Genomic DNA, 13,999 nt, shown 5'->3' on the forward strand with positions numbered 1-13,999 from the left:
GAATAAAAAAATATTTTCAACAAATAAAAACGAAACAAACTGGGATCAATTTCCACAGAGATTGAAACAGGTGTTTTTTTTTTTGAGTTTTTTTTTTTTTTGTTCTCTCTTTCATCTTTCGTTTCAGTCGAAGCACAACAGCTTGTGGAAATGGGGGGAATAGTAATCATTTCGGATTACAGAGATGGAGATCCCGAAGGCTTCACGCGATCCTGGATTCTTCTTCAAGAATATGAACCAGACGAGGAAGAGAACGCCAGGATATGATCATTTCTACGAATAAGAAGAAATTTTTCTTTTTCTCCCTGTCTCTCTCTCTCTATCTCTCTTTCTCTCTCTCGCTCTCTTTCTCTCTCATCAATAAACGCGCATCATAATTCAACAATAACGAATTACACGTATCCTATAATAATTATTATTCCATTTCTTTCACTTCTTCTATTATATTTCTTTCTTTACTCTTTCACAACGTATATATGTTAAAAAAAATAATCAAGTCAATATTTAATTATTAAAAAAACATCCTATTCATAAGTGTTGTAAATAAATGTACTTACAGTGTCTAATAGCAGCGCCAACTATGCGTGTACATAATGATAATAATAGTTATTGTAACATAACAATCGTAACGCCGATGAGAATAGCAACATTGAATTATGATGGTAATTATAATAACAGTATATAAAGTTATTCGTTGAAGAACGTACCTTGTAATTAAATGCATTCGTTTCGATGAATTTGAATGATTATTAAATCGAAAGGGCTTTAACCAGCTTATGCCCACGTTTGGAAACTCGTTTGCATAGAAGATGCTGAATTGACAATGAAAATAATTTATTACAATAATTATTAATTTTTTTCCAATTAATCATTGTACTCGTGTACAGTTTTTCAAGAAATATTCTTACGTACGTAGTTAAAACACTACATTATAACTTGTATAATTAGGAAGTAGGAACAATTAAACGTACATTGAAATATACACATATATATATTTATATTACGTATCTAATTTATAAACGACGGAATTTTCAATTATCATTGTATCGTGTATAGGTAAAACTATCATTATTATATAACATCATACACTTATTCCGATTAATTAACAATGCTAAGAGAAAAGTAGTATAATTATTTACTTTCATATTGACACAAAAAGAGAAAATTACGCAACGTCGGACGAACTTCGGTGAATAAAGATAGCGTAACAAGCGTCAGCAAATTTCATCGGTAATTTTATCATTGTGGCAAGTAATATTTTTTACACGATTAAATTGTTATAACGTTATGTAACGATAATCTCTAACTTTACCATTTATCACTGCGGAATGCAGATAACGTTAGTTTTAAGACTTTTAGGGAAAATATTCCTTGTACACATGTCAATATTAACATTATATATATATATTATATATATATAATATATATAATATATATATATATACATGTCTAATATATATCTCTATGCATATAGGTATAATGTTGTTATAACATATATACTCTGTATACAAATAACCGATTTTCCATGTATGATATATACCTGTCTACGCTTACGCCGTTTCGACAGTTTTCACTGCGTTATTATTCAGTGAATCGCGTTGTATCGATAAAAAGTTTATCTCACGATGTGCAGCAATCATCTCTGGTTAAGAGGGCACTGAATATAGGATCAGAGTATCTCGTGGTATGACGCTGTCATATTTTGCTAAGCTAGATATTTTTTAACGCGTTATTTTGATGGATAAAAGCGACCTCTTAATTATTTACGTAATCCTCGTTCGATGCATGCACATTTAATCTCGAACATATCAAACAACCTCACTTTCATCTTGATTTTTGTAATATTAATTCGAAAGAACTGATCTGGTGTATAAATCAAATATATTGTTAAAATAATCTTCATTTCACGCGTGTTACGTAATGCGTAAAGTAAATATGAAGCAAAAAGTGGACGAGAAAATAGCTGAAAATAACGAATCTGTTTGTAAAATTCCATTAATCTAGATTCTAGACCATTCCAAATTCTTGATATCTGAAACGCGCGTCATTGATCTCTGCCTTAACTCAGCGAACCATCAACCAGGTCATTTCCATCGGGAAAGATTATCAGTCTGTGACCGAAGTGTCCGCAGTATATTTAAATCTGTCACATACATAATTCAATATATTATAATTTTAAACGCAAATTTTCAAAGCGAATGAAAAATTTAAAAGGGTATTACATTATAGATATGCGAATACTGTAGAAATATCGTAGACAATAAATAATTTTAATTTATACTGTATACTGTACACATATTATTATAAACTATTATATATGTCTAGTTCTGAAAGTTTCGAAACGGGAAAAAATTTATCCAATATTACTGGCGCACAAATTCTATATCAAACGATCAGTATTTTCCAATTTATAAAATCATGATTTATAATATTTTGCTAATATTTTATATTTCGACGAGTCATACCATTAGCACATATTAATAAATACGATTATTAAATTGACGGACTAGTTGATGATTGATTTTAGATTATCCCTTGGCCAAAACACGCATACCGCGAGGCACCGTAAAATTGCGAGGAAAGGTAATAAAACATGTCCTTGCTGTGAGTGAAAAGAAATTATTTTATTGCATCGAGCTACTTAAACAATTTGAATTTCTTAAAATAAATTTGAATCTCTTCTTTTGGATACGGCTTTACAACTAGACAAGTAGGGATGTTTTCCGGCTGTTCTATCCAAAGCTTGTGCTTGATGTCGTTTTCGTCCAAAGATTTTTTCAAATCCGTTAAACTGGACTCGTCTGGAGCCTGAAACAGAAACATGCTTGCAACAATTGATCAAACGTTATCGTCGTAAAATTGTTAAGGAAGTAGTACGAGTACACAATTAATCGAGTAAACGTGTATATTATTATTGTGGCTGTTGTTGTTATTATTGAATCTAGCCACATGCCGAAAGTGGAAAAAAATCATCGTGACTCTGCAGCATTTCATTAAACGAAACGTTCGGGTCGACACTTTGTGTCTACGGTTAGAGACAAAATGAGAGAGAACTGCTCTGTCATCGTTCATTGGTGTCAACATTTATACGAACATCTTACTATCTCAGGAAACATTTGAATATAATCGTTTTCCCAGTATGCAACTTCGTGATATGATACACGCAATTATATTCCCGTCATGAGAAATTTCAGATGCCCACCGCAAATACTTTGCGGTATTAAATTAAATTTAATCAAATTATCTTCCCACGATACCCGGCATGCACTCGCTAAGTATGGGAAAATACAAATTGCAATCCAGGTACTGAAGGTCGTGTGACACGGTAATTCGTTTCGATTTGAAATTAAACAGACAAGATACGAGATAAGTCATAGTTTCTTTTTGAAATTATTCCACCTGAACGATTTGAATTGAAATTTTCGAGCTTTGAACGAGACATTCTTTTAAAAAGTTCCAATTTTGACCACTGAGCAGCGGTAAATGCAGTTAAGGATGTCACAACGTGGAGCAAAGGAAACTTTCGTAAATTTAAAATCTTGCAACTGTTTGGTACCGAAGTGAAATGAATATTAACATATAACTACATAAGAGATGCGGGAGGAGTTTATTTGGCGGTTATTTCAATTTACCTGTAAAACGACCTTGTGCATGTTGTCTAAATCGGCGAGGTAAGCTCGCGTATGAATATCATCGTGAAACAAATGCGTAACGGCCGAACACGCGTGACAAGCTTGCGCAATCACAGCACCGACCGACCAACTCATGGTTTTTATCAAATCCTGACGAACCACGACATACTGTATAAGTTGAGACATTATTATCTGTAAATGAGAGATCATCTAATTCCGTCGATAGCGACAGCCAAACATCCGATACGCAAGCAACGAAATATACACGAAGGCGAAAACATAAATATTTTTACGCTGCTTATGATAATTCTTTAACCCAAGTCGATAAGTACGAGTTTTCACTTCTCATTGCCGCATCTAATAATCAATATTACCATTGCTTTGAAACTACCCATGATCCCTCGGAATTTTCGCGCTGAGAACTATCTTTTTATCTCCTAAAAGATAATGACAATCCCTTCATAAATGATTCTACACATTACGTTCAGGGATATGAAACAACGATATAAGCGAGTTGGCAATTTCGAATACAAGCCACTCCTGCAAAACAGTTCAAAACTGTCAAACTATGCTAAGGTAAAAAAGCGGCCAGTATCGTAAACCGATACGGAATATATTTCACCAATCATGTATACATACGATTACATGAAGTGAATAAAACTTGAAAATTATTACTGACATTTAGGTTATGTTAGGAATCGAAGGCATGCGAGACAAACAAGCCTGCAACTCTCAACAACACAGCCAGAAAACTGGTCAAACGTTTTCTCGATCGGACTACAGATGGAAATCAGGAAGCAATTCGGAAGCTGTTGGTTGAACGTAGCCGGAAGTCGCATCGCGCACACTCGTCGCCGCTCTCTAACCCCACCACCGCTAAACCCCCCCCCCGGCCCGCCAAAGTCGCGATCTGCCGGTAAGCCGGCAACATTGCCTCATTCGTGCTGAATTGCTCGAGGGTTTAGTTTGTGGAATCTTAGTTCGAAACAAGGTATGTAAAGATAATTGCACCATTACTTAACGATTAACTCTCGACCTGTTGGTACGTACGTAAGACAAATACGTGCGTAATATTATTCATTGACTGCTATCGTCTGACCGAATTTTGCTACCACGCAGTGATAAACCGATTTTGTGTTTAGTTTTTTTTCTCTGCATGTACGAAAGAGTAAATTATTGTGAAGGATGGAGATGAATCTGGCTCCCTTCACCGTTACTTGAACAGTCTAACGGTTCCTAATCCATCCAAGCAATGTCGACGTATCGCATGAATACTTTTGAATCTCGTTTTATTTCTACACGCGTCATTGTCTTCCTTAAACGCGCGAGTATATTACTCTCTTACGTCACGTAGTTACGCGATTTACCTTGTTGTACATAGCTAATTTTCCCGCCTTTGTCCAACTATTATACTTGTTCTTTTCTATCGTTTCCCGACCGTTTCAACGTTTCAAGGCCGGTATTTATTGCGATACGTATTCTCCTCGGTCCAATTGTTTCTGTTGCTTGTACACTTATTTAACCTTGTGCTAATCGAAGGTTGCACAACTTTGTGTAAACCGGTCACTACACGCAGTTACTTATTACAATCTTTATTGCATTGAGTATTCTTACTTATTCCCACTGACGCGGATTGTTGATTATTAAACAATCGTTAATTTGTCGTTTATGAAATATCTATTAACGGATTTGATTATGCCACGCTTACAAAACACTTGATTGATGGGTCATGATGATTCAACGGGCATCAAATTTCTTCATAGAAAATACTAGAAGCATTACAGCCACGTTTATCATGATATGAGCTAGTAAAAACGCACCTATGCATTTAGTCCTATACTATTGATGTTTTATGAATTTTTGTATAACTGGTTTTCTACATTTCCATGCAATGTTTGTTGGCTTATTCATTGTTCTTGAATTAATTCAATTATTTAAAATTTCTATATTAATTATAACGCTTTGTCAATAATCCTCGCATATCCATTATTCCTAATTTCTGATTAGATTTTACATTTGCACACGTGCAAATATTTTACAATCGTACCGACAACCCGATCTTATATCATTTTTTTCTCAACTGTGTAAGTGCTCATTACTTACACAGCTGCTGTAATCAATCTTGCACAATTTCTTGATTTTTCTATTCACTTTTGTTTCATTGCCATTACCTCGTTCTGATGCCATGACTGTGTAATTCTTTTTATCTATCAGTCACAGTGACTGATCCATAGATAATATTTTAATCTCTTTAGTCACTTGGAATTCAGTGAAGTATAAACTGTTTCATACTCAACGACTGAAATCGATTCATCTATGTTTTTTTTTTTCATGAAAACATGTAACATTCTTTTTGTCTTTTTTTCCAAATGGAGTACTGAGTTCAGAACTTGATTCGCACATTCGTTTGTTCATTGTTAGAATACAAACGCCAAAATGCCTGCTCTCCAAAAACCAGCACCTGCATTCAAAGGGACTGCCGTCGTTGATGGTCAGTTCAAGGATATCTCATTAACTGACTACAAGGGAAAATATCTGATCCTGTTTTTCTACCCATTGGACTTGTGAGTATATAATTGAGTAGTTGATCAGTAAGGGATTGGTGATGGTTGTTCATTTCAGAAACATCAGAGATGTAAAAATATTATGACTGATACAATTTGTATCTCAAAAGTTTTAATTTATTTACATTTTTTAAAACATGATTCATACTTGATCGTGAAAGAAGAGCCATAGGCTAACCACCTTGACTTGAACAAAATGTTAAAATAAAGAAACACATTGATTTAGTTTCATTTTCTTTGTAGTCCCTCAACTGCTCCAACATCATCCACCACCAGCACTCCTACTGTTATTCATTGTTCAGAATATTATACCATGAAGCCTAAATAATGCTCCTCTCTTTTCTAGGAGAAAAATCTACTAATAGTATATTTATAAGAATAAATACTGTGAACGAAATTGAAGATTTATTAAGTGGAAAACTAAACATGCCTACATTCTGTTTCATCATGTTACATTGCGGCCATCTTAATCTATTCATGGTACTACATCACTAGTATATTTCCATTAACTTAATGGAGTCCGCGCACTAGATGTTCCCTATTTAAACAAAAACTTTCTACCAATTTTGCTACATCTGAGCGTGCAACATGATTCAACTTCATGTAAAACATCAAAATTACTTCTTTATTAAAATCTGGCAATCTGGTAATAGTTCTACATTCCTTTATTCGTTTGTTGTCTTGGATATCCATTTAAAGTTATCCTTTCCACAGCACCTTTGTCTGTCCAACGGAGATTATTGCCTTCTCTGATCGTGTCGCTGAATTCCGGGCAATTGGATGCGAAATTGTTGCTGCGTCTACCGACTCGCACTTCAGCCATCTTGCCTGGATCAACACCCCACGCAAGCAAGGAGGTCTTGGAGAAATGAAAATTCCCCTGCTTGCTGACAAGAGCTTGAAAATTTCTAAGGATTACGGTGTCCTTGACGAAGAATCTGGCATTCCATTCCGTGGACTTTTCATTATTGATGACAAGCAAGTTCTACGACAAATCACCATCAACGATCTCCCTGTTGGGCGGTGAGTATTATACTATTTTTTAAGAATTTTTCCTATCCTAATTGAAATAGCATTACCGTACTATTGCTGTGAATTCTGATCTTGATACTCAAACTGTATACAAGTTGGAATATTTTACGACATTATTCTGTTTAGATCTGTTGATGAGACTCTTCGTCTTGTACAAGCATTCCAGTACACTGACAAATACGGTGAGGTCTGCCCTGCTGGCTGGAAACCAGGACAGAAGACTATGGTGCCTGACGTCAAAGAATCCAAGCAATACTTCAAGGATTCGTAAATCTCTGGAGATAACGGGGATTTATCAATCGGTGTTACTCTCATGCCATACACAAATATAAAATACTTTTCTTTTTCTCTCCAAATCATGGCGGTATACTAGGATGTCTTGTTGGCTATTTTAAATAACGCAGGATATTTTGATTAGAAACAAGTTTATTATTTCTCATTTGTGTATTCCAGTCTTAAGTTGATGAAAAACTTCTTTTTGAGTAATATTTTTCGTTTTAAGAAGAAAAACTTGCAGCGCCACCGGTGAAAACAAGTAACCATCCACCTACAAAACTTCATTATTGCCTTTTTTTTCTATAATTAGCATAAAGCCTGTAAGAAGCATTTTTGTATTTCAATATTTGTGTATTTTGGCAATCTGTTACGATAGTAGTGTACAACTAATGCCGGATCATAACAATCTTTTTTTTTTAAATAAACTATCATTTTGTAATCAATTCTTCTTATGCATTGTAACATCTAACCTTTATTCTTACGTCGTTTAATTAATTATTGCATATTCATCCTTGAGTTTTATATTGCTAGATGGCACCTGGTCACAAATTTAAAATTGTAGGAGTTGCTTGGTCTACATCTCTCTAAGAAGAGGAAGGTGCGGAGGTTCCCCTCTCTGAAATTAAGTCTGAACAAATCAGAAATCGACGAAATAATAATAAACAAGTAAATTAAATCCCCGAGGACGAACATTTCAAATTAATTATTATACACTCCAAAAGTCACGACAAATTTAAAGAGAGACGATGTAAAACGAAGAAACAACAAAAGTGAAATCCAAGAATATAGTGCCTCGACGAAAGACAGTTATTTCCAATTATTTATAATTTTAACAATATACACCAGTTTTAACAATATACACTATTTTAAACACTATACACATGGAATGGATGAATGAATGAATTTTAAACCTAATGACGGCTCGTGTTTTAATATATTTATAAATAAATTGAATTGCACTCTGCTATTCGTACCTTATCAAATATACTTAATATTGAGTACGCATAATTTTCAATTTCAAAAAAAAAAAAAAAAAGTCTTATATAAAAAAAATTACCTGTCCGCTCAAACATTTATTGTGAATAGCAATTGGACGAACTTAAGTTTCGCATTGAAATTTTTGAATAAAATTGATTTAAATGCGAAACTGAATTTCGTTTTGTTGAAATTTACAATAAAGGTTTCAGAAAATAGGTAATTTTTATTTAAATCCGAAATTTCGTTCTGGTTTCTACAAAAACAAACTTCAGCCGCTTTTTTCTTTAATTAGTTACGTAAAAGAAATCAAAATCTGACATCTAGAACCCAGACTCAAAAATCGTGTTGATGTATTATTTATCAACGTGAAAAAGACAGAAGCGAACTTTTTATGTAATAAATATAGATTTTGGTTATTATTTGATGTATAGAACAAAAATTTCTCTATTCAAATGTGAATTCCGCAAAAAAAAAATTTCATGTTGAGCCGTGCTATCAGTGGACAGATTATTATTACAACCAGATACGATTGTAAAAACAATTATTATGAACAGTACTTATACTGTTCGTATTAGCTATCGTCGTTCGTAATTCACATCAATGTTGATAACCGCTGAAGCTAGCCAAAATTACCACTCTCAAGAACTAATGCGCCGAGATGTAGTATCTTATCATCATGAACCGAAAAATTGATAACATTGTAAATCCTCTAATTGTCGCTCAACATACATGCGCTTAGAAACGGTAAGACCCATGTCAGTGTACTGAGATAAAAAGAACTCAGGTTGCTATCTTTGTCAAGTACCGTACATTCCAATCCGAACTGCAGTCATGTTTGTAAATCCGATCGCTTTTCTTTCGTGTTATAATGCAACCGCATACCTAATCGAGGCACTTTTACTGAGCACATGTCTTGCGAACTGTGGTATCACTTCAATAAAAGATGGAGCGATTCCTGCCGACGAGGATTGGATCCGTCCGGAAACGACGATTCCTCAGGGGACACTTCGAGGTATAAATATGGTCACCCATCTCGGTAGAAGATTCTTCGGCTTCAAGGGAATCCCGTTTGCTGAGCCGCCGATCGGAGATCTGAGGTTTGTGATCATAAACGAGAGCAGATATTATCAATCAAGTTTCGATTCAAATATTTCACCCACACAAATAATGAGCAATAGTCTAATGTAGATGCATGATATCGAGATATTTTGTTGGATCATCATAAATTTTTCAGCGTGGTATTTATAAAATTATTACATTCGTAGACTACGCGAGTTACCCTTAAATAAGCAAAATAAAAAAAAAAACAGATTGAAACTAAACAAGAGCTTCAATATCAATTATTCATTTCAAACCGCTCGAAAACGGCGAAAAATTTAGTAGATTCGTTCGATTTCACTTTACGATGAGTTATTTAATTTATTGTCAGAAAACTATTCCCTACAATCCCACCATGAAAATGTTTTTTATCACATTAATATCATTCAATACTTAATTTTTCAGACAGCACTGATATTTATTTTGATTAATAGATAAAAATGAATTGACTATTAGGAGAGAAAAAAAAATTGATTTGGTAAATTTGTGAAAAACAGTTTTCCAAACCAAACAAGCCATCGTGGAGTGAATTGAACGATTCTACTGAATTTTTCACCGTTTTTCAACAGTATAAAATAAAAAATCTATATCGGAGCTCTTCTTCATAATTTTACTCTCTTTTTCTACATTTCTAGAACAATCACTTTAGCTTACGAATGTAATAATTTGATAAGCACTTGACGAGCGACCATCTTGCATTGAATTATCACAAAAGTATTTATTTTTAATTGTACCACATAAGACATGGCAAAATCCAGTTTATTCCGTGCTTTTCATTCAGGTTCAAGCAAGCTGTTCCAGCTGGTCCTTGGAATGGGATTCTAGACGCTGGCAATAATCCTAACGCGTGTATTCAGCGCGAGGATGAACTCATTGGGGATGAAGACTGCCTTTATCTCAATGTTTATACGCCACAGGTATGCCATCTCATTGAATTACTTTCCAATTTTGACACAGAATATTGTTACCATTATCTACTACCTTCTATCAAGGTAAGAATTTTAGAAAGTGGAAAACGGGTATAAAGTTAGTCTCCAGTTTCTATTGTCATTGTACAGAATGCATCGAATTAAAAATTGACATCAGTTCGGTAAATGTCAGGTTTTTCTCCATTTATTAAATTCCAGAGAATTACGTGTGTCGAGAAAACCGTGCCAAAGTTGAAGAGTTTAAATACGAAGTAGGATACAGTATAGTAAAATGCGTAGACGGCAATTACTGAAGTTTGTGTTTAACGGCCAGTTTCACCATTTCTGTGACCGTGTCTTACTGAATAGAGGCAATATATAAGAAGTTGTTCACCGTTGTAAAATCATTACAAAGCTCTGTTAGACCTGACAGCTGATAAACAATTTGAAAAATTCATTTTTGGATATTTTCACCACGCAGATTCCCAAGAGCGAAAACTCCACGTTGCTACCAGTGATGGTTTTTATTTATGGCGGACAATTCAGATTCGGAGTGAGTAATCCTGAGAGATGGGGTCCACAATTCATCCTCAATAAGGACGTAGTGCTACTAGTTCCAAACTATCGGTTCGGTATACTAGGATTTCTAACTACCGGTGACGAAGTGTCACCCGGAAACAATCACCTCAAAGACATAGTTCAGGCTTTGAAATGGGCCCAAGAAAACATCAAGTATTTTGGTGGTGATCCCGATCAAGTTACAATTTTCGGTGGAAGTGCAGGCGCCATCGCTGTTCATTATTTAACATTGTCTCCTTTGACGGAAGGTAAGAACAGGTAGCCAATTTTGGGAAGATATATATTTCTGTTATGTTGGGGAACAGACGATCTTTCTCTTATAAACATGTATAACTCACAGCTCGATCTTGTTGTCGTGTCAAATTTCATCGCTCTACCAGATCTCCATTTTCGTAATGAATTTATTTTCACTGTGGTGGGTTCGTCATTGTTGATAGCATTTTGTTCCAGCAAATAATCACGAAATCATTTGCAGGACTCTTTCACAGGTACATGACACACAGTGGATCGGCACTCAGCCCAACAGCTCCAGAACCGTGGTCAGTGGCTGCTGCACGTGTCACTAAATTAGGCGAATACCTTGGTTGTCCGATCGACACGTCAACCGCCCTTGTCAATTGCCTGAGGAGTTTCAATGGATCGTATCTGTACGATACCGAAATAGTACTGAGGGAAATGAAGTTATTCGATCTCTTCAGCTGGGTTCCAGTAGTCGAGCCTGATGTAGAAGGAGCAATGCTCACGGATACTCCAGCGAATCTTATTGCCGCCGGCAAAAAGCGTGTTATACCTTGGGTGCTGCTCGTAACTCGGGATGAAGGAATTGTCCTTACTGCAGGCAAGTATCTGTGCACCAAAATAAAACAATGAACATTACCATAAAGCAATACCGTGCGTAGCTTTACTTCACTGTGCCACAGGGCCCACAGGTGTGAAACACTACATCTCTGGAGCAATATATTAATTTTTGTCATAATTACTTGTACTGTACCTATTTTCAGTGTACTTCGACAGACCAGATTTATTCCAGGAAACTTTGAACAACATTGACTCTTTATTGCTGAGCCTACTCAAGTATGACACCTGGGCAGCTGATGTCGCAGCCCACACTTCTGCTCTTAAGTCGTTCTATAACTTAACCGATCCAACTGCTGACAGAAAATTAGTAAGTATTAAATCGCTAATGGAAAATGTTCAAGTTCATCAAATTGGTATTTTCGTTGTTTTGCTTTCAGCTATTGAAGAGCTTAACACTACTCTTAACTGACGCTTTCATTATTTATCCCGTCTACAAAGAAGTTCAACAGCATCTACCATTCGTTACGCACAAGAGTCCGGTGTATCTATGCTCTTTTAACTATAGGGGCACTTTCAGCTATAGCTATAAGTTTAGTGGAGGAAACACAGAGGATTGGGGTGCATCTCATGGTGATGAACTGATTTACCTTCTCCCTGGACCGAAGACAGTTTTTGGCCCTCCAGGCTATGAATACAGCCAAACTGACTTGAGAATGGTTGATACAATGGTACAATTATGGACATCGTTCGCTACCAATGGGTGAATATCAAGTTGCGAGTGGCTGAAGTAAACTGCGACGACTCTGCTTTTTTATTGGCTATATTTAACTATATATGTTTACAGAATTCCTGCATCTACGAGTGACAGCGTGATTTGGGAACCATACTCATCTCTTGAAAATTATCTTCAAATTGGAAATGGACCTGACAGCAGACTTGAGGTTAAAAACGGTTTTCATACAAAGCGAATGCAGTTTTGGGAAAGGTTCCATGCTGCTACGTTGTAAATGTAGCTTCCACAGCTGATGCATCCATTTATACATTCTTGCATCCTGTTGAACCTATTGAATGGTATAATCGCTTCGTGTCAATGGATCTGGTGCTAAAAGTTATTTCAAAGATACTCAGATGCGATTGATATTCACACGTAAACATAAAGTAATAGCGCACCTTGCACACCTTATACTTGTATGCCAAATTCAACTGACATTAATAATTCTGTTTTCTACTTGCTACATCTATGTATAAAAAACATTCACCGAAGTTATAAAAAGTATCTTACTGACGCTGTATTACTCAATATATATTTATAATACGATTAAAATAATATTGAACCACTGTAGCGTGAACTGCGTCGCACTCATGCAGAATTTACGAAATGCAACAATGAGGTAAAAATACAATAGTAGCTACGGTAGAAGTTGAGAACAATAGAGGAGGAAATCTAAAGTGCCCTCAATTTGTTGTAAGACAACGAACTGAATCTGCTGTCAGATTTCAACCAATATCATAATTACGAGGTCCGTAAGCATTCCAGAAAATATGCATTGCAATTTTCGAAGAGACTATGAATTGATAGACCCTTCCTTGGGAATGACGGAGTAGTGGCCTCATGTAAGCTACATTCACAAATCAATTGCGAGTTGACCACATTTATACATAGCGTGTTTCAATTATCGTCGGCTTCGACCAAAATTCAGCCCACAGTTTTACTGAAGCCGAGGTTTTCTATGAGGCGCCGAAAACGAACGAATTTTTAAAAAACGCGCACAAGTGCGTGCCGAGTTAGGTACTGTCATCTTATTCCATTTGAATAAAAAAATAAATATGTAAATTTTACTAAGTACTTCTTTTATTACTGCTATCATGCATCATATCAAATAATTCCTACACAATTTGCATTGATATTATTATGGTTTTTAGTTTATTAAAGTTAAACAATCGGCTTTGACTTTGTCCAAAATGTGACCTTCGGTCGAAACTATAGTTTCAATTTCGATCATTTGCGGTGTTGAGGGGCACAGAACGTGAATACCAAGTGGTTACGAAAATTTCCGAACATTGCCGAAGCAGCAGCCATTTTGAAAATGTTTCGCACGAGGGTACGAGCGCGTTCGACGAGTAGAAGTCGGCA

General features: G+C 35.5%; 4 protein-coding genes and 1 long non-coding RNA gene across 18 annotated transcripts in view; 3 read left to right on the forward strand and 2 right to left on the reverse strand.

Annotated features, from left to right (window-relative positions):
* LOC124187553 (collagen alpha chain CG42342) overlaps positions 1–2,190 on the forward strand; it is a 168,600-nt gene extending 166,410 nt beyond the window's left edge. For all 9 annotated transcript variants that reach the window (XM_046579725.1, XM_046579716.1, XM_046579722.1 and 6 more), the window contains one exon: positions 183–2,190. The gene's annotated coding sequence lies outside the window, so the exon portion shown is untranslated. The remainder of the gene's footprint in view (positions 1–182) is intronic.
* A 413-nt stretch (positions 2,191–2,603) lies between these two features.
* LOC124187697 (putative peptidyl-tRNA hydrolase PTRHD1) lies at positions 2,604–4,470 on the reverse strand. Of its 5 annotated transcripts, none has more exons than XM_046579735.1 (4): positions 4,312–4,387; positions 4,007–4,172; positions 3,633–3,824; positions 2,604–2,808 (listed from the first exon to the last, which is right to left on the reverse strand). In XM_046579735.1, the coding sequence occupies exons 2-4, from the start codon at positions 4,025–4,027 to the stop codon at positions 2,638–2,640; spliced, it is 384 nt and encodes a 127-aa protein (XP_046435691.1). In that variant the 5' UTR covers positions 4,028–4,172; positions 4,312–4,387; the 3' UTR covers positions 2,604–2,637. The 5 variants fall into 5 exon arrangements, with proteins under 5 accessions (XP_046435691.1, XP_046435692.1, XP_046435694.1 ...); XM_046579736.1 differs by having other exon boundaries at positions 4,272–4,353; XM_046579738.1 differs by lacking the exon at positions 4,007–4,172 and having other exon boundaries at positions 4,356–4,470.
* On the forward strand, positions 4,460–7,947 carry LOC124187696 (peroxiredoxin 1). 2 transcript variants are annotated; one of them, XM_046579732.1, is made up of 4 exons: positions 4,460–4,623; positions 6,054–6,196; positions 6,911–7,219; positions 7,355–7,947. In XM_046579732.1, the coding sequence occupies exons 2-4, from the start codon at positions 6,069–6,071 to the stop codon at positions 7,497–7,499; spliced, it is 582 nt and encodes a 193-aa protein (XP_046435688.1). In that variant the 5' UTR covers positions 4,460–4,623; positions 6,054–6,068; the 3' UTR covers positions 7,500–7,947. The 2 variants fall into 2 exon arrangements, with proteins under 2 accessions (XP_046435688.1, XP_046435689.1); XM_046579733.1 differs by lacking the exon at positions 4,460–4,623 and adding an exon at positions 5,416–5,440.
* LOC124187700 lies at positions 7,717–11,543 on the reverse strand. Its single transcript, XR_006872182.1, has 2 exons — positions 11,406–11,543; positions 7,717–9,574 (listed from the first exon to the last, which is right to left on the reverse strand). It is a non-coding gene; the product is annotated as an uncharacterized LOC124187700 (long non-coding RNA).
* LOC124187644 (juvenile hormone esterase-like) lies at positions 9,314–13,708 on the forward strand. Its single transcript, XM_046579726.1, has 7 exons — positions 9,314–9,579; positions 10,362–10,497; positions 10,970–11,315; positions 11,543–11,905; positions 12,069–12,232; positions 12,303–12,625; positions 12,710–13,708. Exons 1-7 carry the CDS (start codon positions 9,314–9,316, stop codon positions 12,870–12,872), a joined length of 1,761 nt encoding a protein of 586 aa, XP_046435682.1. The 3' UTR covers positions 12,873–13,708.
* The last annotated feature ends 291 nt before the right edge of the window (positions 13,709–13,999 follow it).

Source organism: Neodiprion fabricii, chromosome 1, assembly GCF_021155785.1.
Source record: "Neodiprion fabricii isolate iyNeoFabr1 chromosome 1, iyNeoFabr1.1, whole genome shotgun sequence".
Classification (NCBI taxonomy): Eukaryota; Metazoa; Arthropoda; class Insecta; order Hymenoptera; family Diprionidae; genus Neodiprion; species Neodiprion fabricii.